This window comes from Caretta caretta, chromosome 4 (genome assembly GCF_965140235.1).
Source record: "Caretta caretta isolate rCarCar2 chromosome 4, rCarCar1.hap1, whole genome shotgun sequence".
In the NCBI taxonomy this organism is placed as follows: domain Eukaryota; kingdom Metazoa; phylum Chordata; order Testudines; family Cheloniidae; genus Caretta; species Caretta caretta.
In genome coordinates, this window is record NC_134209.1 from 23,063,723 (window position 1) to 23,090,451 (window position 26,729).

General features: G+C 44.4%; 1 protein-coding gene across 1 annotated transcript in view; it reads left to right on the forward strand.

Moving 5' to 3' along the window:
- Window positions 1–8,639, forward strand: part of GC (GC vitamin D binding protein) — a 40,919-nt gene extending 32,280 nt beyond the window's left edge. Inside the window, exons 12-13 of the mRNA XM_075127331.1 lie at window positions 6,199–6,285; window positions 8,430–8,639. Of these exons, the coding sequence (XP_074983432.1) occupies window positions 6,199–6,252 (54 nt within the window). The 3' untranslated portion in view covers window positions 6,253–6,285; window positions 8,430–8,639. The remainder of the gene's footprint in view (window positions 1–6,198; window positions 6,286–8,429) is intronic.
- Window positions 8,640–26,729: the final 18,090 nt, after the last annotated feature.

The window sequence follows — 26,729 nt, forward strand, 5'->3', positions numbered from 1 at the left end:
TGCTGTGACTCTGCATTTAGGGCCAAATCCTGCAAATGACCACACAGCCCAAAAAGCCAGCTTTTGTATTTGCTAGGGATCCCTGACGAGGCCACGGAGGAGGGAATCTTCCCTGCCCCTAAGGTCATGGAGTCCCTACGCTTCCCGTGGCTTCCTTACTGATTCCATATCTGCTCTGGAAGGGCAATGACCATTGGATGCAGGTGCCAGGGAGTTCTCTGGCCCTGCATCTTCTCCTTCCCAGACCTACCCCAGACCTTCTTCCCCAGGAGGTCCTTCCCAGACCTCCTACCCCATCTCTTCCTGAGAGTGCAACAAGAGCTCCTGCAGAACTAGTACCCCGGAATGGCACCTCCAAAGTCCTTCCCAGGGTACTACCTCCACCCTCAGGGCAAAAGCCACATTCCTCCTGGAGCACCAAGCAGGGTGTACCCGGGAGGAGAAGCTCCCTTATCCTTTGACTGGGTGCACCACGTACTCCCCCTGTGCTGCCCACACTCCCCGTCACCCCATGGCCCACTGGAGAGCAGTACTACAGCATTAGCATGGCCCAGTGGACATGATGGGGCCTGTGCTTAGCCTCTGTACAGGGGCCCAAGCAAAAGAACACTCCTAGTGTCCTCTCCCCGCACTGTGAACTTGCTTAGCCTGGGCACAATCTAGCCTGCTTTTCAGGATACCCACTGAATGTCTTATTTCAGGACAAAAGCAAGGTTTGGGCGGGTTTGGGTGGAGGAACTGCTCCAGCAATATCTGAGAATAACAAGGGGTGATGTTATCCTCAAAGTGGCACCTATAGCTGGTGTCCAGACAGCACCCAGCAGTGATCACCTGGTGATTAAGACCTCTTGACTCAACGGCTACACTTAATGCTTCTTACTTTCCTGGCAAATAGGCGGTAGCTCTACAAGTAAGCCATCTTTATCAATGACCTGGAAGAAAACATAAAATCATCACTGATAAAGTTTGCACATGACCAAAAAGTTGGGGGAGTGGTAAATAATGAAGAGGACAGATCTCTGATTCCGAGCTATCTGGATCACTTGATAAACTGGTCACAAGCAAACAATATGCATTTTAATATGGCTAAATGTAAATGTATATATCTGGGAACAAAGAATGTAGGTCATGCTTACAGGATGGATGACTCTATCCTGGGAAGCAGTGACTCTGAAAAAGATGTGAGGGTCACAGTGGACAATCAGCTGAACATGAGCTCCCAGTGTGATGCTGTGGCCAAAAGAGCTAACGTGATACTGGGATGTGTAAACAGGGGAATCTCGAGGTAGGAGTGGAGAGGTTATTTTACCTCTGTATTTGGCACTGGTGTGACCACTGCTGGAATACTGAGTTATTCAAAACGATGTTAATAAATTGAAGAGGGTTCAAAGAAAAGTCACAAGAATGGTTAAATGATTAGAAAACATCCCTTATAGTGATAGACTCAATGAACTCAATCTATTTAACTTAACAAATCGAAGATTAAGGTTTCAGAGTAGCAGCCGTGTTAGTCTGTATCCGCAAAAAGAACAGGAGTACTTGTGGCACCTTAGAGACTAACAAATTTATTTGAGCATAAGCTTTCGTGGGCTACAGCTCACTTCATCAGATGCATAGAATGGAACATATAGTAAGAAGATAGATAGATAGACACATACAGAGAACATAAAAAAGCGGAGTAAGAGGCTAATTAATTAAGATGAGCTATTATCAGCAGGAGAAAAACAACTTTTGTAGTGATAATCAAGATGGCCCATTTAGACAGTTGACAAGAAGGTGTGAGGATATTTAACATGGGGAAATAGATTCAATATGTGTAATGACCCAGCCACTCCCAGTCTCTATTCAAACCCAAGTTAATGGTATCTAGTTTGCATATTAATTCAAGCTCAGCAGTTTCTCGTTGGAGTCTGTTTTTGAAGCTTTTCGGTTGCAAAATTGCCACCTTTAAATCTGTTACTGAGTGGCCAGAGAGGTTGAAGTGTTCTCCTACTGGTTTTTGAATGTTATGGTTCCTGATGTCAGATTTGTGTCAAGATTGTCCAGTTTGGCCAATGTACATGGTAGAGGGGCATTGCTGGCACATGATGGCATATATCACATTGGTAGATGTGCAGGTGAACGAGCCCCTGACGGCATGGCTAATGTGATTAGGTCCTATGATGGTGTCACTTGAATAAATATGTGGACAGAGTTGGCATTGGGCTTTGTTGCAAGGATAGGTTCCTGGCTTAGTGTTTTTGTTGTGTGATGTGTGGTTGCTGGAGAGTATTTGCTTCAGGTTGGGGGGCTGTCTGTAAGCGAGGACTGGTCTGTCTCCCAAGATCTGTGAGAGTGAGGGATCATTTTTCAGGATAGGTTGTAGATCTTCAATGATGCGCTGGAGAGGTTTTAGTTGGGGGCTGAAGGTGACAGCTAGTGGTGTTCTGTTATTTTCTTTGTTGGGCCTGTCCTGTAGTAGGTGACTTCTGGGTACTCTTCTGGTTCTGTCAGTCTGTTTTTTCACTTTAGCAGGTGGGTGTTGTAGTTTTAAGAATGCTTGATAGAGAACTTGTAGGTGTTTGTGTCTGTCAGAGGGATTGGAGCAAATGCAGTTGTATCTTAGAGCTTGGCTATAGACAATGGATCGTGTGGTTTTGTCCTGGATGGAAGCTGGAGGTATGTAGGTAAGTATATACCTTCAAGTCAGCGGCACTACTATGGGTATCCGCATGACTCCACAGTATGCCAACATTTTTATGGCTGACTTAGAACAATGCTTCCTTAGCTCTCGTCCCCGAATGCCTCTACTCTACTTACGCTACATTGATGACATCTTCATCGTCTGGACCCTGGAAAAGAAGCCCTTGAGGAATTCCACCATGATTTCAACAATTTCCATCCCACCATCAACCTCAGCCTAGACCAATCCACACAAGCGGACCATTTCCTGAACACTACTGTGCTAATAAGTGATGGTCACATAACACCACCCTATACCGGAAACCTACTGACCACAATACTTACCTACATGCCTCACAAATATGGGGGGAAATCTCAAGCCCAACATTCTGGTTTTATTGCCTTTTAATGAGAGCTTGCCTGAGTAAAAACACCTGGATTTGGCCCATATTAATTCAAATATAAGCAGAGAGAAATTATTTAAGATTTTGTTCATCACGCATACTCTGTAAGGCCCTGATTCTGAAACTGGCTCCATGCAGGGAGATTCCTGAGCCCAAATGACACCTCACTGAAGTCACTGGGGCTCCACACAGATGAAGGGGGTGTGTTCACCCATAACAAGTTGCAGGATCAGGGCCAGCGGTTGGGAGCAGTGAGTGGTCAGAGTCTTGCCTTTGCATGGTTGGGAGACAGGTCCTCAGAGAATGTCTTTCATCCGCCCAAATACACCCCCAGCAAAACTTGGTTAATTTCTTGACCTCTTGCATCCAGAAGCACCAGAGCAGCCAGCTAATTTGGGAATCCTATCGATCAATCAATTGATTGCCACCTGACAGCATTCTAGCTGGTGATAATCTGTCCACCTTCATCACAGCTTTAAGTGACAGCATAATAGCCAAATATTATATATTCCTTATATAATTCCTTATAAGTTCAGTCCATTCTTCCTGTTGAGCTCATTGTGAGTGCTTGGAGGATAAACCATGAGAGCTCAGTCAGTTGAGCTGATTATAAAGTCCTTTTGGTTGGTCATTTTCCTGTGTGTGTATCCTCATGTCCCTGTCCTGAAGTTATCCTTCCTGGGATCACTTTCTCATGGCTTTGATTAGTAGGAAGTTGCCAACCAATTTGCCTTCTATTCCCTAATTCATACTGCTAAAAATTTACTTTTTCCACCTCTTTTTGTTTTATGTCTTTTTTTTGTCTTCTTGGCAACCATTTAAAACTGGCTGGGTATTGATGAGTATCCAGTTCGACAGGGGGACTTCCACAGTCCTTTCCCGTAGGATCTGAAATCTAGGACCGGATTGCCACCTCTTCCCCACACACATGAAACACAGGCCTAAGTTACTCTCCATTGGTTGGGGGGAGTGTTTTTTTAATACGATGCCTTTCCCTGGTACGTCTAACTTTTAAAATCATATAGACCCAAAGGCTATAGCTAGCTAAGAGGGCAATTTTTAGGAGCTTTAAAATATACAATTGTTTTATGAGCATGAGAATGAGCTTTATTTTAGGGTCTAGTGTGTGGTTGGGTCTGTTTCTGTTATATAGTAGTGTTCCTAAATCTCCCTGCATTCTTAGAGAGTACTTTGCTTTTCCTGCCAGCTTTTTCCCTTACTACTTTTCTGGCCAAACTATGGCCTCGTAAGTAACGACTACGTATCTGCCCTGAGCACAGGGCACCCAATAGGTGTGCCGTCCTGTGAGCACACCAAGCAGTGAACTGTGATGGAGAATCACGATTCATTTTCTGGTTCCCTCCCCTGGCTTGGGTGGAAAGGGGCAGCGGGGGACAGGGAAGTAATCTGTGAGTGATCAATACCAATAGTAAATTATTTCCCTTCTGCATCTGCTGAGCTGCTCAGGATGGGCAGATTCAAGGCTCTGCCTACTCCTGCTCACCTGCTTTGGAAGGGAGGTAGCAAAGCTGTTCTCCCCACAGTACTGTGACCCAGACAGCCTGTGCAGTGATGTAAGGGGCTGCCATACCACACAGCGTTGGCAGGTGAGACAAGAAATGGTGCTACCCTAAATTCCTCATGGGGCCAAAGCCAGCGACAAGACTCCCACTGATTGTGCCCTTCCTCTGTATTTTTCCATTACCCTTATCTGCCATCTCTCATTGAGTCTGCAGAGAGATTTCCAATCAGACTTCATTTCTGGTGGCACCTCTGGCTGATGGTTCCCCTCCTGAGATAATCCCATCACTGGTGAGGTCTCCAGGCCCCCTTGTGTTTGAACACAGTGTTCTCCGGAGCATAGTAGCTGAGTTAGATTGTAAACACTTGGGTGCTTGGATCTCCTCTCTTCTGTGTTTTGTGTAGCTCTGTTGCACTTTTCTGCTGCTCTATAACAACAATAGAAGCGTGCTCAGAATAAACCATTCTCCTCATTGTCAGTCAGTCTGTTTTGTGTAGGATTTCCTATTAAGAATTCGCAGTATTAAAATCACTTTTAATAAATATAAGCATGTTCTTCTAATAGCTGTAAGCATCCGTCCTCTTTATTTCATGCTCTGTAGGTGGATAATTGCCTCAGATGCATTTATGCTTCCGCCGTGAGCATGGGATGCAAACTAACATTATGGTTCATTTTCTGCCTCACAGTGAGGGACAGAGACGGGTTATATGTTTCTCTTTTCAAAAAAGTCTGTCAAAAACCACAAGTGGAGCTGATCAGTATTTGCTCCTTTTGCACATCTATTGCTGTCACACCAGGATGCTGAGGCTCTGGGTTATTAAAGGCTTGCAAATTTTAGTTTGTATGTAACATCTTATTTATTATTTGTATTACTGTAATAATGCCTAGAGACTCCAAGATCTTGTCGTACTGGGAGCACACACTAAGTAAGAGACAATGCCTGTTCCACACAGTTTACAATCTAAATAGAGAGACAAGGTGGGGGAGGTAATAGCTTTTATTGGACCAACTTCTGTTGGGGAAAGAGACAAGCTTTTGAGCGTACATAGAGCTCTTCTTCAGGAGACCTGATATTACCTCACTCACCTTGTCTCTCTAATATCCTGGGACCAACACAGCTACAACTACACTGCATACTATAATCTAACTAGACAAGACCCGGCGGGGGTCGGGGGGAGAAGAAAAGTATTATTATTTCCACTTCACAAACTGCAATACAGAAAGATTAAACTAACTTACCCAAGGGCACCCAAGAAGTTGACCCTGGATTTCCTGAGCACCAAGCCGGTTCCTTAACCACAAGGTCAACCTTCTTCCAGTACTAGAACAGGAGGTCAGAAGTCAGGCAGATCATCCATTCCCTTCATGGACATGAAATTGCCCAATCAAGAGGGCCAGTACCTCACATAGGCAACGCTTACTTCCCTCAAAATAGAGCTTAAATGGGAGTTAAGTGACACATAGACCTGGCACTGGGCTCTACACAGGAGTGAATTTCATCCATAGTCTAATATGAAATTCCATCACAGCCAGGACTCTCCTTACAACATTCCTTTATTGCTTTTTAAATAGGCTACAGAATAATAATGGAATCTTTTGCCCTATTTGCAGATTAACACTGAAGTTGGACACACATGTGACCACGATTCCTGCATGTTGATCTAGCTGTGGAAATGCAAACAAAAAAAACCTCCCTAGGTAGGTGTCAAATCCGACATGGACTTTGTATGCAGGCAGTTTATAGTGCGTGATTTAATTGGTAAATGATCTGTGGGACAAGGACAGGGCTACTGAAGATGGATACTGCGTGCTGCTATTTGTCAGGTCTTTACACAGACTGGGAGAGTTAGAGAGCTCAGTAAATAAATTGCTTGCCTTAGAATGGTGTTTAGTGCAATTAGTGTGATTTTAAAATCAGTTTTTAGGCTTAGTCTTTACAGTTTAAGAGGTTTAAAAACTATATGAACTCTGAATACACGTTATGTGATTTAGTATGTATCCCTAAGGAATAAGCCCTATCCCATCCCCCACCAACACCGAAGGCTCCTGGCAGCTAAACTCAAGCACTTGGATTGAGCAAGGGGAGTGTGATTTGGAGTGGGCACTTGATCCTGCCTCTTCTTCAGTGCTGGTGAGCTTCGGCACTGGTGAACAGTAATACATTTGCCCAGTGCACCTGGGAGTCGGGGAAGGACAGTCAAAACAGAGCACTGCGAAAGTTAACTAGAGTTATAACTTATCTGTTGCACATAACTCAAGTCCTGTCCATACTCAAAGTTCTTCCACAATTCATTGGGAGAGAATTCAGCTAACTGCAGTGCTAAGAACCATGGGATGTGCCCCCAGAAGCCGTCATACTGCATGTCAGTGAATACAGTGCCACTCTGGATGCAGAACTGAAGTATTATTTCAGTGTGGCCATTCTCACTCCAGGTAGACTAACTCCAGACCAGTAACTCACGTGTACGTAACTTAAGTGAAGTCTGCCATGAAGACATTCCGAGGGTAATGCTAAAGAGGAAGCTGACATATGGGACCAGATCCTCAGCTGATGTAAATCACTGTAGCTCCATACAATTCAATAGGGCTCTACCAATTTACATCAGCTTAGGAATAACCATTGTTGGTGTTTTGTCACAATCCTGACTTGAATCAAGATCTTTCCTGTCTTCATCAAATGTATTTCTTCACAGGTCTGTATTATTTTTAAGACTTAACATTTATGTTCTGAAAGGGACATAACATAAACAATGTGCTTGGGTCATATTGTTCCTTGTACAAACGCAAAAAACCAATTCTGATTTTTTTTTCTTTTGATCATTTTGCTGACAGAATGCAGAGTTTGCAAGGAAGCATTTTGAGTCAAGAGTCATCTGATGAATTGACTGGTTGAGTTACTTTGTTAGAATGTAATAATCATTCTTTCCACCTCAGTCTATGTGACTGCATGTTGGAGAAAAACAACCATTATTTTTTGTTCCCGTCACTATTTTACTTGAGATGGGCCCAAACTTAACCCCTGATCCTAACACACCCAAACTTTGGGGAAGTTTGTATCCTAATCCAAACATCACGGCTCAGCTCAATGTTCGCCTTATAATTATTTTGACCATTTGTTTAGTTTGATTGATAAGATAACACTGAAAAAAACCAACAGCAGAAAGAATTTCTAGCCTGTTTTGATCCTGGTTTAGAAGTGAGATTTAAACCAGATTTAAAAGCAATGGTTCCATTTTTAGCACCTTTACTGATCTTTACTAGTGTTTGTTCAATCTTTCATCCAAAGGTTTCAAAGCCTTTGTAACCAAAGAGGAGGAGAAGGAGGTGTATAATTATTACCAATGGGGATAGAGAGGGTAAGCGACTGGCTCAAGGTTGCAGGGCAGAACATCCGGGATTAGAACCTAACTGTCTCTATGAGGGTGACCGTTTTTGAAATGAAAGGTAAATGTGCCACACTCTCCATTGTTAATCAATCAACTCTCAAAATTGGCAGCTGACATTTCAGGATGGGATTCTCAAAGCAGCCAACGGGAGTTAGGCACCCAAATCCCAGTAAATTTCAGGAGGAGTTGGGTTTCTAACTTCCACTGATCCCTTTGACTATTTTCCCCTTTCATGTAATGTTTCCTGGGCCTTTTACAGAACTAAGCAACGTATATTTGATACATGGAAATCCTTTTTACACTTTACCCAGCAAACTGTACCAGCAAGTTCCTTTTAGCCCTACAACTCTGTAGTCCTGGTTACACACTAGAGAGAAACAGAACGCTGAATCAATTCCTTTGGATTACTCATTTCTGGAAGAAGCATAACCTTTGGTAATTGTTTCACCTTTGTAGGCACAAAGTGAAAACAGCAATTAAAAGGAAGCATGATCCTCCATTTATGGTGATGCATGAGGACCTCTGCTTTTCCTGAGTCACAAGAACTAAAACCGTGAATCAGTCTCATGGCTTCTTATCTATTATTACAGCAATGTGACTAGTGTTTATTGCAACCTCAATAAAGGCTTCAATAGCACCTCCTCGCAGGTGATCATGTTAACACAATGGCATGTTTAAATGGAAAATACATACTGGCAAACACTGAGGTGAAGTGTCTTTTCAGTTAGATTGGACCAGATCCCCACTGCTATAAATCAGATCCCTGACTTCAGTGGAGCCACCCCCATTTACATCAGCTGATGATCTGTCCCAACTGAGGACAGAAGTTCTCTTTCCAGGTTCCATTCCAGCTTCTACCAGAACTTTTCTCGTGGAAAACCAAGGGAACTCAAGGGAAAACAGAGCATGTGATGGGGCAGCTGCCACTCACTGGCAAAGAGTTAATAGCAGCCCTTGGAGCAGTGGCACAGAACCCAGCCAATCAGAGGAAGGCTTAGAAGCTGCCAATCAGGGCCAGGCTGGGCCCTGTAAGATGGGCTGCAGGGCAAAGAGGAGCCCAGTCTCTCTCTGGAGCTTGAGGGAGAAGGACTGGCTGCCTGTAGAGAGAAGGACCTGGGACAGAGCAGTGCTGGGCAGGGTCAGGGGAGCAAGCAGAACTCCAGCCTGGCTGGCTCCCAGGCGGAGGCCTTGACACAGGGGCCGAGTAGGTGCTGGGGCTATGGGGAAGTGGCCCAGGGAAAGCAGGTAGTGGCAGAGGGGAAAAAGAGGCAGTGAGCGGCTATAAGGTCCCTGGGTCGGGGCCCAGAGTCGTGGGTGGACCTGGGCCCTGCCCCCTTTGCCCCACTGGCCGCTGAAGGAAATGGCCAGCCAAAGGACTGCCCCTGAGCGAGGGGCTGGACTAGGGGCTGCAGTTCGCCACTGCGGCAAAAGGCTGGGTGAAGGACTGCCAGTTCCCCCAGAAGTGGGGAGACAACGGAGTTGGGACATAGCTGGAGGGCCATGCCCTGAAGAGGATGCTGTGATCCAGGAGCAATGTGGGTCCCCAAAGACAGTGGAGACAGTGGAGAAGCAGTGACGGAGGGTGAGACACCACAAGTGGAGGACGCCCTGCTGATGGACAGAGCTAATTCCCAGAGCAACCAGCAGGAGGTGCCACGGTGGTGAGCACAACCCATAACAGAGCACAGCTATAGTCCATTTCTCCACATCAGGGTGTTTGACTGGAAGATTATCAGCAGGGTGGCAGCTTGACAGTAAAGCTTGAAAGACATTTTTTCATTTGCCTCCAACAAGGGCAATCAGCTCAGTGCACAGGCGCTTAAATACGTGTTGACTTGTACCATACAAATCAGTGTCAGGAAAGAAGCTCAGCCTGTCTTATGAAACATGTACTTATTAATTGCTACAGCAAACAGTGCCAGTCAAGGAGCCGTACAGTACTGAGCTCCCATTAGACTTTCTGAAACTGATCCCTAGCTGGATGTGACCTGTCTTGTGCTGTCCCACCATTGCAAAGCAGTGATAAAGCAATGGATGGACCATGGCAGATGGGAATGTAACGGCAGCCTGCCCTTTTCAAGCCCTCGGAGGCCTGTGGCTGGCCAGCCCCACCCCACCACAGCTGAACAGGGTGTCGGACTGCAGAGGAAGAAAGCCCAGCAGTAAGGGGGTGAGTGAAGGAGTGTGGGTTGACAACTCCTTCCTGAGAGCCAGAGCCCTTTGTACTGGGCTGCCTGAGGAAATGACCCAGGGGATAGCAGAGACTCTTCTGCTGGAAGAACTTAGGGAAAGCATATGCAGCTGTCAGGTCTCTTTTGGCGAGGGTGTGGGGAAGGACTCTAGCCCAGGTCCAGTGGCCAATTGAGAGGGCCAGGGTTTGCATGGGACTATTGTGGACTTCTGTAGCTAAGGTGGGAACAAAGAGGACTATGCACAGACCCTAATGAGAGGCTGTAGAGGACCCCTCGAGTCAAAGGAAGAAGGAATGTTGTGTGTCCTGATTGGGGTGGGGGAGAAGTATTGATAGGGAGGAAGAAATAGTTAGGCCTGACATAAGGCCTGTGGACACTGGTACCCTGGAAGGCGTGGGACTAAGTCATTGAAGCAGTCTGGAAGGCATTTGTTGCTGAACTTCTTTTGCAAAAACTATTTGTCAGATAATGGCAAATAAACAAACAAAACACCATTTAAAACAAATCACAAACTGTTCATGGACAAAGGACTAATTAATTGGATATTTTACTCACCGCACATCATTCAACCACATTTAGCCACAAGACTGTCACCAGATGTGCTGAAATTACCTCTGAGCCCATTTTCCCTGCCAGCTTGGGACTTCCAGAACCCTGTCTTGTTGAGTCAGACACATTAGCCTGCTGCAACACAGACCCAGAGTCTGGTCCACACCCTCAAAGCTACAGACTTAAATGAAAACAGCTCAGCAGGTTACCTATCTCCAGCACCCAGGCACCCAGTTCCTAATGGGATCCAAACCCGAAATAAATCCGTTTTACTCTGTATAAAGCTTATACAGAGTAAATTCATAAATTGTCCGCCCTCTATAACACTGATAGAGAGATATGCACAGCTGTTTGCTCCCCCAGGTATTAATCACTTACTCTGGGTATATTAATAAACAAAAGTGATTTTATTAAGTATAAAAAGTAGGATTTAAGTGGTTTCAAGTTATAACAGACAGAACAAAGTCAGTCACCAAGCAAAATAAAGCAAAAACATGCAAGTCTAAGCCTGATACATTAAGAAACTGATTACAGATAATATCTTCCCCTCAGAGATGTTCCAATAAGCTTCTTTCACAGACTAGACTCCTTCCTAGTCTGGGCCCAATCCTTTCCCCTGGTATAGTCCTTGTTAGTTCCAGCAAACATCTCCAGTGGTAACTCAAGGTTTTCTCATGACTGGCACCCCATTTTATAGCTTTGGCACAAGGCAGGAATCTTTTGTCTCTCTGGCTCCCCACCCCTCCTTCTAAATGGAAAAGTACCAGATTAAGATGGATTCCAGTGTCATGTGACATCGTCACATGTCACTGTAAGACACCTAGTCTCCATTCTTCCTGGGTTGGCCTACACGTACACAAGAAGCCTTGCCGGTAAACAAACTGTTTACAACCAATTGTCCTTGTCAATGGGAGCCATCAAGATTCTAAACCACCATTAATGACCCACACTTTGCATAATTACAATAGAACCTCAGAGTTATATATCATATTTCTAGCTTCAGATACAAGAATGATACATGCATACAAATAGGAGGAATATATTCAGTAGGTTATAACCTTTCTTATGATACCTTACAAGAGATCTTTTGCATAAAGCATGTTCCAGTTACATCATATTCACACTCATAAGCATATTTCCATAAAAAATATGGAGTGCAACATCACATCTATCTGCAGAGAATGGACATAAATGTAGGTGTGGGGCTGCCAAATTTTGTGGACAACAGCAGAGCTCCAGCCCAGACTTCTTGAGTTTACCTACCTGTGTCCACGGGTAATCACTTAAGCATTTCCTCACCCATTAAAGCAAACTTAGGGCCAAAAGCCCAATCAAAATGTTCAAAGTGAAGGAGTGTGTGTTTACAATTTCCAGGAAAAAAATTACAAATGAAATCTGGCCCTTAAAACTATCCAGAATAATTCACCAGATATCCAACAGATGGCGCTTACACTTTAAGAAAGAGGAAAATCCACACTGGAAAAGTAAGGAGCTATTAATACGAACTTATGCTTCTCATACAGTTATCAAACTGGGTGGGTTGCAATTATTTTATCTACTTCGCAGTTAAGTCAGTTAGTAGATATGGTTTGCTCAGAGCACATACATTACATGGACATCCCAGAAGTGCTATGTTATCCTTAGCAGTCCTCTCTTGGGATCTTCTATATGAAAGCAGGTACACAGACACTTTATATTGAATATGAGCCATGTAATGGTACTCACCCAATTTAAGAAGATGCCACAGACTCAAGAATTGACCATGGCATTCTCCAAACCAAGGTTCAAGTCCCCAAGAAATGTTGAGTGTCACCAGATGACAAACAGAAGACACTGGCAGTGTTTTGAAACATAAAACGTTATCAACAGTCAGTAGTTTAAAATTGAGCTTCTTCTAAAATCTGCCGAAACGCTATTCACATATTAAGAGGTGGGGTCTATTTAAAGTCCCCACACAGAATTGGTTGACTATCAAATGACCCCTTGAAAGGAAAGGTCAGCCCTCAAGTTAGCCCAGGACAGAATTAGTGGTGAGTATAGCAAGGAGGCGTGGCCTCCCTCAGAAATTAACAGGGGAGATGGCCACGCACACCCTGGTGGGAGGAAGCAGCAAGTTCCCGCCCACCCCACCAGAAGCAGAGGGGCGGGACAGGAACAGGAAGTATAAAAGGTGGCTTAGTTGGGCTGGAGCTGCTAAGAGAGACAGACACTTCTCCCCTGCTACCAGAGTGGGATGCCAAGAAAGACCTCGGCTGCTCCAAGGATTTGCCTGAGCCTCCAGAACATCCCGCCACTCCAGATGCCGAGGAGCAGCTGGGACAGCCATTGGTGGTTTATCCTGGGGGGATGGAGGAGGACTCCTGGATCCAGGTACACCCCGAGGGGGAGGGTCGGTAATAGCCCAGAAACAGCCGACTGTAGCCTGGCTGTGTTGCTGCCTGAATTTAGCTCAGGGTGCCGTGGATGGATGACCCGGTAACATAGCACCTCTGCCGCTGTTACAGCCCTGGGCTCAGACCTGGTGGAGTAGGGGTGGGCCTGGGTTCCCCTGCCACCCCACCCCTTGGGGTGGCGGCCTCGCCACCTTAAGCCAGGAGGCCTGTGTTAGTCTACCATCCACTAAAGATAGGACACTAGACCCTGTACTGCTCTGCCCTGCCTGCAGGCTGGAGTCTTAGACTGTGTGGTGCCCCACCCTGCCTAAAGGTCTGGGCCCCCATAAACTGTTTAGTGCTCTGCCTTGCCTGAGGCCTGAGCCCCGCAGACTGTTAGGTGCCCCACCCTGACTGAGAGCTTGGCTCCCAGCTGCTCTGTCCTGCCTGACGGCCAGAGCCCTAGAGCCTGACTGGGGCTCCCCCTGGCCTGCGGGCTTGAGCCCCAGAGCCTGATTGGGGCCCTGGGCACTAGAGACAGCTAATTTCTCATTTTTCCAGACTGCCTTCTTAGGAACGAGACAGCAAGGAGTTGTGGCCTCCCTCCAAGACTGACAGGGAGAGCCGGCCATGCACTCCTACAGTGAGCCATAAGGGTCTGTGGTGTGTTTTAACCTTTGACTTGTTCCTCTCCAACTGCTTGGCTGATGCTGTGCATTTCTCTCTGCTGGCATGAAGAGTCACAGCTCTTCAATGATTCTGAGCAGGACTCCCTGGGAGAGGCTTTTGCTAGCACTAAAATGGCTAACACTGGGAGGTGCGGCTGACTACATAGTCATCAGATTGCTCCCATCATATAGCCCTGAGAAGGGCTTTTATTGATGGAAAGGGAGATGATGTGCTCATGGTGCCCCTTCCCAGGACATTATCACAAGATAATAAGATAAGGTGGCATAAATAAAAAGGCTGGATCATCAGTGGGAGTAAACCAGGGAAGCTCCACTGACCGCTCTGGCCATTGCGGGCGGGCAGCACCCCTGAAAATCAAGCCACGTATTTAGGTGCCCACCAAAGCTTAGAACAGTTGGCCATAATATGTTATCACTTTATCCAAGAGCACTGAAGTTACAGAGGTGCCCCACAGTCTCTGCCTGGCCCTGTGCAGTGTCTCTCTGACTAGGAATAGCATAGCAAAAGCCAAGAAACTGTCACGTAAAGATAATGAAAAGTCCCATGATGCAGCCGTGTCCTGCTTACATCTAAAATTTAAAAAAAATATTTTTTTTAAGTTTGACACTGCAGGGCTATCGTGGGAGCCACAGCACGTTAGCCCAGCAGAAGAAAGCAGTGGTCCAGGAGACTGAGAAGGCAGCGATCTGGTAAATGATATGATCAGCAGCCTCTCCCATTATATAATCAGTTTTTAGGGCTAACAGAAGCCTTTCCAATGGGTTCCTGTTCAGCTTCTACCCACCCCTTCAAGGCTTTGTAAAATGAGCTGTCCCTTTCCAAACCTGCCAGTTAATTTGAAAAGCACCAGCATTACCAATCAGTGTCTGTTCCGGAGCTCACTTCCATTTGGCAGGGGAATGAAAAGGCACTTTGCATTCCACAGTGGATTCCATGTCCACAATTGACCTTCGCATAAAGGACAGGCAGGTTACTAGCGGCTAAGGGAGAGATCTAGCTATCTTTCTAAAAACGATTTATTTCCCATGCAAGGGATCTAGTTGGTCTTTATGACAACCTGAAGAGCTCCGGTTTGCCTTTCCCATGCTCTCCGCTGCTAGACAATTACTCCACTATCAGTTTGATTACTAGATAAGGAAACTCCATCCGAGATAACTAGAGCTGTCAAGCAATTAAAAAAATTAATCACGTGATTAAAAAAATTAATCTTGATTAATCGCGTGATTAATCACACTGCTAAACAATAATAGAATACCATTTATTTAAATATTTTTGGATGTTTTCTACATTTTCAAATATATTGATTTAAATTACAATACAGAATACAAAATGTACAGTGCTCGCTTTATATTTATTTTTGATTACAAATATTTGCATTGTAAAAAACAAAAGAAATAGTATTTTTCAATTCACCTCATACAAGTACTGTAGTGCAATCTCTTTATCATGAAAGTTGAACTTACAAATGTAGAATTTTGTACAAAAAATAACTGCATTCAAAAATAAAACAATGTAAAACTTTAGAGCCTGCACGTCCACTCAGTCCTACTTCTTGTTCAGCCAATCGCTCAGACAAACAAGTTTGTTTACATTTGCAGGAGCTAATGCTACCCGCTTCTTGTTTACAATGTCACCTGAAAGTGACAATAGCGTTTGCATGGCACTGTTGTAGCCAGTGACGCAAGATATTTATGTACTAGATGCGCTAAAGATTCATATGTCCCTTGATGCTTCAACCACCATTCCAGAGGACATGAGTCCATGTTGATGATGGGTTCTGCTCAATAACAATCCAAAGCAGAGCGGACTGACGCGTGTTCATGTTCATCATCTGAGTCAGATGACACCAGCAGAAGGTTGATTTTTCTTTTTTTGGTGGTTCAGGTTTTGTAGTTTCTGCATCAGAGTGTTGCTCTTTTAAGACTTCTGAAAGCATGCTCCACACCTCATCCCTCTCAGATTTTGGACAGCACTTCAGATTCTTAAACCTTCGGTCGAGTGCTGTGGCTATTTTTAGAAATCTCACATTGGTACCTTCTTTGCATTTGTCAAATCTACTGTGAAAGTGTTCTTAAAATGAGGATGTGCTGGGTCATCATCTAACATTGCTATAACATGAAATATATGGCAGAATGTGGGTAAAACCAAACAGGAGACCTGCAATTCTCCCCCAAGCAGTTCAATTACCAATTTAATTAACGCACGTCATCAGCATGGAAGCATGTCCTCTGGAATGGTGTCCGAAGCATGAAGGGGTATATGAATGTTTAGCATATCTGGCACGTAAATACCATGCAACACTGGCTACAAAAGTGCCATGTGAACCCCTGTTCTCACTTTCAGGTGACATTATAAATTAGAGGCAGGCAGCAGTATCTCCTGTAAATGAAAACAAACTTGTTTGTCTTAGCAATTGGCTGAACAAGAAGCAGGACTGAGTGGACATTAGGTTCTAAAGTTTTACATTGTTTTGTTTTTACGTGCTGTTATGTAACACAAAAATCTACATTTGTAAATTACACTTTCACGATAAAGAGATTGCACTACAGTACTGTATGAGGTGAATTGAATACATAAGAATGGCCATACTGGGTCAGACAAAGGTCCATCAAGCCCAGTATCCTGTCCTCTGACAGTGGCCAATGGCAGGTGCCCCAAAGGGAATGAACAGACAGGTTATCATCAAGTGATCAATGCCCTGTCACCCAATCCCAGCTTCTGGCAAACAGAGGCTAGGGCCACCATTCCTGCCCAATCTGGCTAATAGCCATTGATGGACCTATCTTCCATGAATCTATCTAGCTCGCTTTTAAACCTCGTTATAGTATTGGCCTTTATAACACCCTCTGGCAAGGAGTTCCAGAGGTTGACAGTGCGTTGCATGAAAAAATACTTTCTTGTGTTTGTTTTAAACCTGCTACCTATTAATTTCATTTGGTGGCCCCTTGTTCTTGTATTATGAGAAGGAGTAAATAACACTTCCTTATTTACTTTCTCTATACTACTCTTGATTTTATAGACCTCTATCATATACCCCCTTAGTCGCCTCTTTTCCAAGCTGAAAAGTCCCAGTCTTATTAATCTCTCCTCATATGGAAGCTGTTCTATACCCCAATCATTTTAGTTGCCCTTTTCTGAACCTTTTCCAATTCCAATATATCTTTTTGAGATGGGACGACCACATCTGCACACAGTATTCAAGGTTTGGGCATACCATGGATTTATATAACGGCAACATGATATTTTCTGTCTTATTATCTATCCCTTTCTTGATGATTCCCAACATTCTGTTAGCTTTTTTGACTGCCGCTGCACATTGAGTGGATGATTTCAGATAACTATCCACAATGACTCCAAGATCTCTTTCTTGAGTGGTAACAGCTAATTTAGACCCCATCATTGTATATGTATAGTTGGGATTATGCTTTCCAATGTGCATTACTTTGCATTTATCAACATTAAATTTCATCCGCCATTTTGTTGCCCAGTCACCTAGTTTTGTGAGGTTATCCTTTTGTAGCTCTTCGCAGTCTGCCTGGGACTTAACTACCTTGAGTAGTTTTGTATCATCTGCAAATTTTGCCACCTCACTGTTTACCCCTTTTTCCAGATCATTATGAATAAGTTAAATAGGACTGGCCCAGTACAGATCACTGGGGAACACCACTATTTACCTCTCTCCACTCTGAAAACTGACCCTTTATTCCTACCCTTTGTTTCCTATCTTTTAAGCAGCAGAATACTACTTCTTTTGTTTATCATTTTTACAGTGCAAATATTTGTAATAAAAATAATAATATAAAGTGAGCACTGTACACTTTGTATTCTGTGTTGTAATACAAATCAATATATTTGAAAATGTAGGAAAACATCCAAAAATATTTAATAAATTTCAGTTGGTATTCTACTGTTTAACAGTGCGATTGAGAGAAATTTTTTTAATTGCAGTTACTTTTTTTTGAGTTAATTGGCTAAGTTAACTGCCATTAATCGACAGCCCTAGATAAGAGCCGTCACTTAAGGAAACTCATTAGTTCCAACAACAATGCCCCTACTATCCCAGAGGCATCCTGTTAGCTTTGTAATATCATCGATTTGTCCGCTAGATGGCAATAGATTTCCTCTGTTAGAGCTCTCTTTACTGCTGATCCATGTGCATTTTCTTTTCACTTGGCAATGGGATAAGCACTTTACTTTGAGAAAGTTAAATACTAATCCAACCTCATTTGTCACTCAACAGCATTTGGACAAATGTATTACATAAGGGCATATTTTCCCAAGCAGGGCCCAAAACACGAGCAGATTCTGAACACCCCAGATTTAGGGGCAATTCAAAGTAGAGACCCAGGATTTTGTGGCTTGAGTCTCTCTCTAACATTTTCTCAAAGAAAAAGTCTTTGTGTATAAGACAAACACAGTCAGATGTCCCTTAGCTTCATCGGCCAGTGTGGTGCATGCGTTGAAATGTGTGATGGGAGATTAGCTATGATGGACTTACCACCCCCATTAAACGCTAGACACAATCCAAAATACTTTCCTTTATCAAAACCTGTAACACAGCAATATGTCTGCACCTTGCATTTGTAAAATGCAGTAGAGAAACAAACAGGCCACACGTAGCCCCCTGCTCTCAGTCACACCCTTATACGTCACAATAGACATGTAGCCCATAACCGTAGCCCAAACACTAGGAAGCATCAGTCCTTGAGCCCTTGCTGTAGAGCAGCTTTTAGAAGGGGTGTTGGCTCCTTGTCTGTTGTGACTGCAGTAGGATGGGTGGCACCAGAGCTCCTCAAGGGTTTGTGGTGTCTTGCTTGCTACAGTCTGACTTGCTGGAGGGTGTACACTAGAGATAGATGAACCCAGAGAAGGTTGGAGTCAGGTATGTTAACAATCAAGTTCAGGTAAGCCAGACCTCAAAATCTTTCCCCTCTTCAGGCTCTGGAGGTAAGCTCCCAACATGGAGGCCAGCAGCAAAATGTGATAACGTGCACTGTAGCCTGCGGCATTGCCAGTAGTCCCCTTCCTGGCGTTTTCCTGTACTGTGTACATCTGACAGCTTGGGTGTTTTATCAGTTCCTGCCCCATCCATCATCTGTACATATGCTTGATTTATTACAATGTCCAACAGCCATACGGGTACTTCATGACCAATGAGAATGTTTTATAGATCATCTTCTTTTGTTTGCATCACATGTCAATATCTAGATTGTTCAGCCATCTAACTGCTGCATCATCAAGGGTAGCAAGGTGTTGCCATCCACCTGCCAATCTTCCAATTGTGCACTCTTCCATCATGTATGACTGGCTACATGGCTGCCCTGTGATCACACTGTGAAGACTGGGCTAAGCCAAATTTCTACATGGTGGTAGCTATTCTGGCAGTTCCAACCTGTTAAGCTGTGTCCAGCATCTGCATCCCAGGTTGCAAACAAGTGGGTGTAAATTAGGGCTTCTAAAGTTCATCAGCAAGTTTGCCTCTCTGTCCCTGGGTTTCTGACACTCTGCTAGGACATAGCTATTGGCCCTGATACGCCATTGTTCATCCGAGAATGGCAGCACTGAAAATGAATGGCCACTGCAAAAGGATGTGATGAAGTCATCATGGCAGGTCAATAGGCACTGCAGGTGTAGGTGTTTTCTTCTGGCTTTGGGCTCATCTTCTTGTAGGAAGTGTGCGTTGCTTATTTGCCCCTGTTGGAATCATTGTCAGCTTTGTGGACAGCAGGTTGGTTGAATCCATTGTAGCCCTCCAGATAATTTTTAGGATAATAGCACCTCATCAAACTTTTAGAGAAGCTATATGAGCCAACACACAAAAGCAGATGTTAATGTGTGGCTAAGGCAACCACTAGTGATATGGGTGGCTGTGTTCAGTTCTAAATCAACACAATAAATATTCTGACATCTGCCCCAAGCTGCTGCACAATATTCCACTGGAGCGAATACCAGCGCCAGGATTGAGATTCATAGAACATTTGCCTCTACTCCCCAGGAGGTTCCTGCTAGCTTCTGGATCCAAAGCAGTGCAGGAGATTATCTTTTTCTTTACATGCACTAGATGGAAGCGGTATATTAGATTATAGTCCAGTTTGACTCCAAAATAAGTGGTCACTGGCTGGAAAGGGAGTGGACAGCACAGACCGTAATGGGGTTGAGTGGCCAGGAGACAGTGGCTAGAACCTTCCACCTGAACTATCTTAGACTCACTTAATGTGTCTCCACTGAAAAGGTAAGTGGCCAGAACATTCATGTCCTAGCTGAGTGACCCTTCAATATATGTAGATAATTACCCACATCAGCAAGACAGATGTCATCCACATATATGTACTTATTGGCCTTAGTTGTTGGTAGGTCATAAGTATATATGTTGAAAGGGGAAAGGAGCTAGAATGAGTCCTTGTGGGAGTCCATTACAGAGATGCCTAAGCTGGCTGGTTTTGTTTCCAGCTTGCAAGATGAAGCTCTGATTCATTATTATTTCCATGATGAACCACACCATTGACTGACAACAAATACTTGCAACAACTTAGCAGTCAGCCCCAAACTGAGTCGTATGCAGCTGACGGGTCCACCAGGACAGCACCAACTTTCTTGGAGGCCATGCCTGCTGCCTTCTCGTCCCGTGTGGGTAGGGTAAAACAAAATATGGAATACAGGCTTGCTTTCTAAGAGACAATCAGCCCGAAGCTATTCTCCAGGGGGGCCCCTTTTGGGGCCAGCACCGCAAACTCTAGCGCTGGGGCATTCTGAAGATTCTTATGGGTGTGTGCTTAGAACAGAGTTTGAGCTCTCTCGTAGGTATCCACAGGCATGGGGCTGGTTCCTTTGCCATGCTGCTCTCCATTTTCTATAGAAACCTGGTCTGTGATTGGTTTGCCGCATACACATAGGCCACACAGCTCTTAGAGCCTATCAAGTGATCAACATACAAAGCATGACTGTAGGCCTTCATCGTGTAGGGATGATTAAAGGCTTCTCATGCTGGAGAGCTTTTAGACTAGAGATCAAACCCATCCCCTCTCCTCTTTTCACCAGTGTTCTCACTCGGATCACAAGGGCTATCTGCCTCGCTGGTGTCACCTGAATGAAGGAGTGTGAGGCTTGGGCCAGAATTGCATTGTGTCTTTAAGCAGGACCAGCAGCAGAAGTTCTATTCCCCACATGACTGCCTGACCCTGAGGCAAGGAAGCAGGGAATGAAAGGGAGCCCATGGATCAGACTGCTGGGAAGATCCAGGCCCTCTCATTCCTTGCTGTTAAGTGAACGCGCTCTGTGGGCCTGATTCTCCTCCCAATTGCCTCTTGTGGTGTCATTTACACCAGAGCAAAAATGAATGTACAACACTATCCAAATGCTAATAACACACACCCAGTGCAGAGCTGTAAATGACTCCACAAGGGGGAATCAGATGCTATATTTTAGAGGTGCTGGATGCATAAAGAATTCTTTGTGTTGTCTTAAAAGCTGGGTATATATATTTTTTCCTCTCTGGCTTACCTGGCTTCTTCTGGGGGAGAGACTTTAGCCCCTTCTAAAGTTAGTCAAGTGGCACTCAACGGCCACAAATGGCATGCAAACTGGATTTTTACTTCAACACATTACAATTGGAGGGTCCTGTCTCTGCTAGTCCCATTGAGGGGTTAGGGGAGGTCAGGGCGTCATTGGGGTTATGCACAAGACTGTAGTCTTGACATTTGCAGTTTCCCATCTAATCTTCTACTTTCTGTTCTTTCTAATCCCCATACTTTACAGTGACTGAGCAACTAAACTACTTATGGGAGATTTGCTGATGACACAAGTATGTGTGGATTTCAACAAGTTCTGTGCAATCAGCTTTCACTGTGACCAGGGGGATCCTTCCTGGGACTTACTGCTGACAAATATAATGGATTTTTCACCATTCTGGAGGGACTGGGGAGAATTCGAATATACCTGGTTAAAAGGCCATATGAAAAACTCTACATTCACTTGAATTCACCACTCCCGATAACAGTCCCAAGTTAATGTAGTACCATATACTGTATCCAGTCATCATCTGCCTTATGAGAGGAGACTTGAGGAACTTGGCTTGTTTAGCCTAACAAAACAAAAGCTGAGGGGAGATATGATTGCTCTCTATTAATACATCGGAGGGATAAATACCAGCAAAAAGAGGAGTGATTTAAGTTAAGCACCAATGTGGACACAAGAACAAATGGATATAAACTGGCCATCAACAAGTTTAGGCTTGAAATTACACAAAGGTTTCTGACCAGCAGAGGAGTGAAGTTCTGGAACAGCCTTCCAAGGAAGCAAAAAACCTAAGTTGTTTCAGGACTGAGCTTGATAAATTTATGGAGGGGATGGTATGAGGAGGTTGCCTACAATGGCATATGGCCCATCCATGTCTGTTATCAGCAAATATCTGCAACAGCTGGCGATGGGACACTAGATAGGAAGGAGTCTGAGTTATTACACAGAATTATTTACAGTTGTCTGGCTGGTGGGTTTTACCCACCTGCTCAGGGTTTAACTGATCGCCATATTTGGGGTCAGGAAGTAATTTTGCCCCAGTTCAGATCAGCAGCTACCCTGGTGGGGATGGGGCATTACCTTCCCCTGCAGCATGAGGCATGGGTCACTTGCGGGTTTGAATTAGAGTAAATGGTGGATTCTCTGTAACTTCAAGTCTTTAAATCAAGATTTGAGGACTTCAGTAATTCAGACAGAGTTTATGGGCCTATTACAGGGGTGGGTGGATGAGGTTCTGTAGCCTGCACTGTGCAGGAGGTCAGACTATGTGATCGTGATTGTCCCTTCTGACCTTAAAGTCTACGAATCTGAGTCAATTACATAGATTAATTTACGCGTGGAAATGCATGGTTTCCTTGACAAGAGTGGACACTTAAAGGCTACCAGACGACTGGGAAAACAGAATGAATAACCTACAGAAATTGATACCTAGATCTTATACAGCAGTTTGCATCCATGGATCTCAAAGCACTTCCCAGCGGATGATCAGTAGCGTTATTCTGATTTGACAGGTGGGGACATGGAGGCACCATGACTTGCTCAGTCACACAGCAGGCTCATGGCAGATTCAGGCATAGAACTCCAGTGTCCTGAGTCCCAGACCTGTGCCCTGTTTGCCTCCCATAGCAGAGGTGTGCGAGCAAGGCATTGTGTGAAAAATGACTGTCCTGGAGCCAGCTCCTCAGCTGATGCAAATTGGAGCTGCTTTACTGAAGTCAACTGAGCTAAGCCTCCAACCTCAGAAGAAGGGTGGTTTATTATTACAGCCCAGGAATCTGACCAAATAAAAACGCAAACGTCACCAGCGGCAGGAGGAAGAGAGGACCAGAGAAACTAATCCTCTTGATTATAAGGAGGTTAGAAAGCGTTGATACTGCTGTTGTGGCAGATCATATTGTGCATATGATCCAGTGTAAGGAGCAAGCCTTTGATAAAGTTCCAAGTGACTGTCCTCTTCTCAAATTCTAAGCTAGAGGGATCAGATAAGTGTTGGAACTAGGACCGAACACAGAATTTGTGATCAGCCAGGGAAAAGCAAGCTTGTGAATATCCCAAGGGGGATATTAAGTTCCACAGTTGCAGAGAGGTGACTTGTTGGCTTAAATTATCAAAAGTGACTAGCGTTTTTGGATGCGTCTGTTTTTGGTGCCAGACTGAGCCCTTAAAGGGGTTTGATTTTCTGATGATGGAGGTTGAGGACTTCCTGAAAACCCGGCCCCTTTGAGGTGTGTCAACTCTGAACACCCAAAATCACTAGTTGCTTTTGAAAACAGAGGCTACTTCTCTTTGCCATTTGACTCCAATTAAATTGCACCACTGTGAAAATGCAGTGTATACACAGGTAGTGCCAGCTGGTCCTCTACAGGTCTGCAGGGTTCAGCACACCACAGGCCAATTGTTTCATAAAACATACCCAAACCTTTTAAAGTCGTCTCCTATCCAATCCCTTTCCTCCTCCCAACCACACTCACCCATTCCACAACTACTGCGTTCTTGTCAACTGCTGGAAATGGCCCACCTTGATTATCACTACAAAAGGTTTCCCCCCCCTGCCACGCCACACCACGCCACACTCTCCTGCTGGTAATAGCTCACCTTACCTGATCACTCTTTACAGTGTGTATGGTAACACCCATTGTTTCATGTACATGTGTATAAATCTCCCCACTGTATTTTCCACTGAATGCATCCGATGAAGTGAGCTGTAGCTCATGAAAGCTTATGCCCAAATAAATTGGTTAGTCTCTAAGGTGCCACAAGTATTCCTTTTCTTTTTGCGGATATAGACTAACACGGCTGCTACTCTGAAACCTTAAGCTAGAAGTAATCCTTTGAATCGTTCCCTGTTCCTTCCTTCCTCTTTAGCTCTCTGGACAGATTTCCCCCTCCCTCCCTGGACCCAGTAACTTCTGCCTCCTACCATTCCCAGCAATAATAGTGCTTCTCATTCCTCTCTAGCCCTCTGCCCCTTCTTTCACTGCTCCCACCAAACTCCACTTCTTTGGCTGACATTCACATCCAGTCAGTCCATCATGTGATCTCAGCAGGTCTGGCTGTTCCTGGCAAGCCTCACACATGTTCTGTTTTCCCCAGGTGTTCCCGAGTGCATAGCTGTCTGCTGAGCCTCGGAACCCCTGACAGGAGCACACAAGTTTTGAAGATACCAACTGGACTATCAGAGGGTGTTTCATTATGGGTCAAATTCTGTGCTCATTGCAATCAATAGGAAAAGTTATTTTTACTTCAACAGGACTAGGATTTTGTCTTTATTGAGACTCCATGATGGGTTTTATGGGATATCAGAAAGATCCAGGGACTCTTGGAGGGTTGGAGGGAGCACTTACCTAACCAATCGTGGCCTTAGTCACATTCACTTCTGTGCTTGGGCTGAGGTTCAGATTAGCTCCTAGCCTTAATTTACCCAGCCTTAGTTCAAAAGGTATCTCCCCAGGGCTTGCCCTGGACCGGCACTGTTTCAGCCTGTAATTATACAGCTACAACTGTAAATTTATACTCTGTGCCCTAACGATTAAACCCAGATGAGTCAGCATAACAGATGGGAAAACTGCATTAAGCAAAATGTAACTGAATTTGGATCTGCTTTATAAAATAATAAATAAAATAATAATAATAAATAAAATAAACAGACACACAGGTGGTAATATGCATTGCCTGTTCACAGAGAACAAAGAACAAAGAGGACAGAATTTGATCCAAAGAGGCAAACTCTGAAAGGCGCATAGGAATAATGGCTAGAATTAGAGAATTGATTTAAAACTAACGAAAGAGCCATGTAAATACTTTGTAGAAGATAGCATCAGCAGGAACAGAAGTCCTGCTCAGCAGATCTAAACCTCAGTGAGCATCTTGGAATGGTTCAGGGAACAATACCAACATCCATGCCAGGAGCAAAACAAATAGCAAGGGGGTGTTAAGGGCGCAGTCACATGTCATTAACCATAGACACAGAAGGTAGCATAGCTACGCTGGGGAACTTTTAAGTGTAAATCAGGTCTCAGGCAATGGCTGGGCCTGCACAGAATGAAGAGGGCACAGGGAGCTACTTCCACCCCAGCGTGCAAGTGCATGAAACTGTCCTAATTTGTCTGCCAGATGCTGGGGAATGCACTGGGGAGGGGGGTGACGATTGAAGTTGACACCGGTTATAGGGCTCAGAGGGAGTAACTGTGTGGAATGGGACCCCCCCTACTTGTGACCTTGCTCCAGTGTTTGTAAAACAGATTGTAATTCCCTTGTTCTTGTTGCTGAGCAGCATGTACAAACACAGACAACTCTAATCTGGTGGGTGGGGATTAAGTCCTGCCCCCAGGACAAACCTCACCTGCCTGGACAATCCAGGGAGGTGGGAAGCCCCAGCCTTCCTCGAGAGGAGCTGTGGTTGGCTCCCCTCTTGCTCAGCAGACAGTGTGTGTGGGTGATCCCTGCAAACACTACCCCTTCTAGAGGTGTTCTAGGGCTCCAGAGCACTATAAACTGGCCCCGTTCCCAAGTGGATATTTGTTTTCTAGAACGATATTTCTCCCCAAAATGTTTATGGAAAGAAAAGTTTGACATTCAAGACATTTTGGGCCTAATCTTTCCAAGTGGCTTGTATTTTGGCCCATGCAATTAATTGTACCTGAAATTAATGCTGGTTGCAAGTGCTAGCAGTTAGACATACAGGGAGAGATCTTAAACAGCCCATCGGGGAGTTATGTGTTGATTCTCAGTGACTTTCAGTGGGACTTGTACACTTAAAGCCCTTAGGCTCCTTCCTAATTACCTGGTAATTAGATAGTTAGATTTCAAACTGCTAAGACTACAGGAGATTGCACTTGCAAAATGGAGACTGTTTGTAGAGCAAGTCCTTTGTGTGAAGGCCACTGGTTATAAATTTTACAACTGCACTGTTCAGGCATCAATACATTTCCTGACAATAATGCATTACCTGAGATACAAGATGAAATAAGTTCTCACTGAGTCATGTTTATTTACAGTCTCAACCGTGCTCCCAAAGAAAATTCCATTTGTAAGTAAATAGTCATCGTCGTTTACTAAAATAATGATATTCCCGCAATCTCATTTCACATAAAGGTAGTTCAAAGTCTGAGATGAATGATGCTGCTTATCCAGGCAGTAAACGATAACTTTCAGAGTTGTAAATCCCACAGTCTTTGAACTCTGACATGGTGTAATGATTTGCAGAGCTTGAATGGAGCATGAAATTAAGATGCATGTGCCATTCTTCATGTTACCCAGCGTTAGGCAAAGTGTTGCAGCGTCACTCTGCCATAGCAAAGATCCCTGTACTAATCTAAGTGTTTACAGGCCTTTTCTTCCCCATGACATCAAAGCCTTTCTGCAAAAAGATGTAATCTCTATATATGCCCAATCATTCTATTGATTAGATGCGTTCTCTTATTGACAGCCATGGAGAT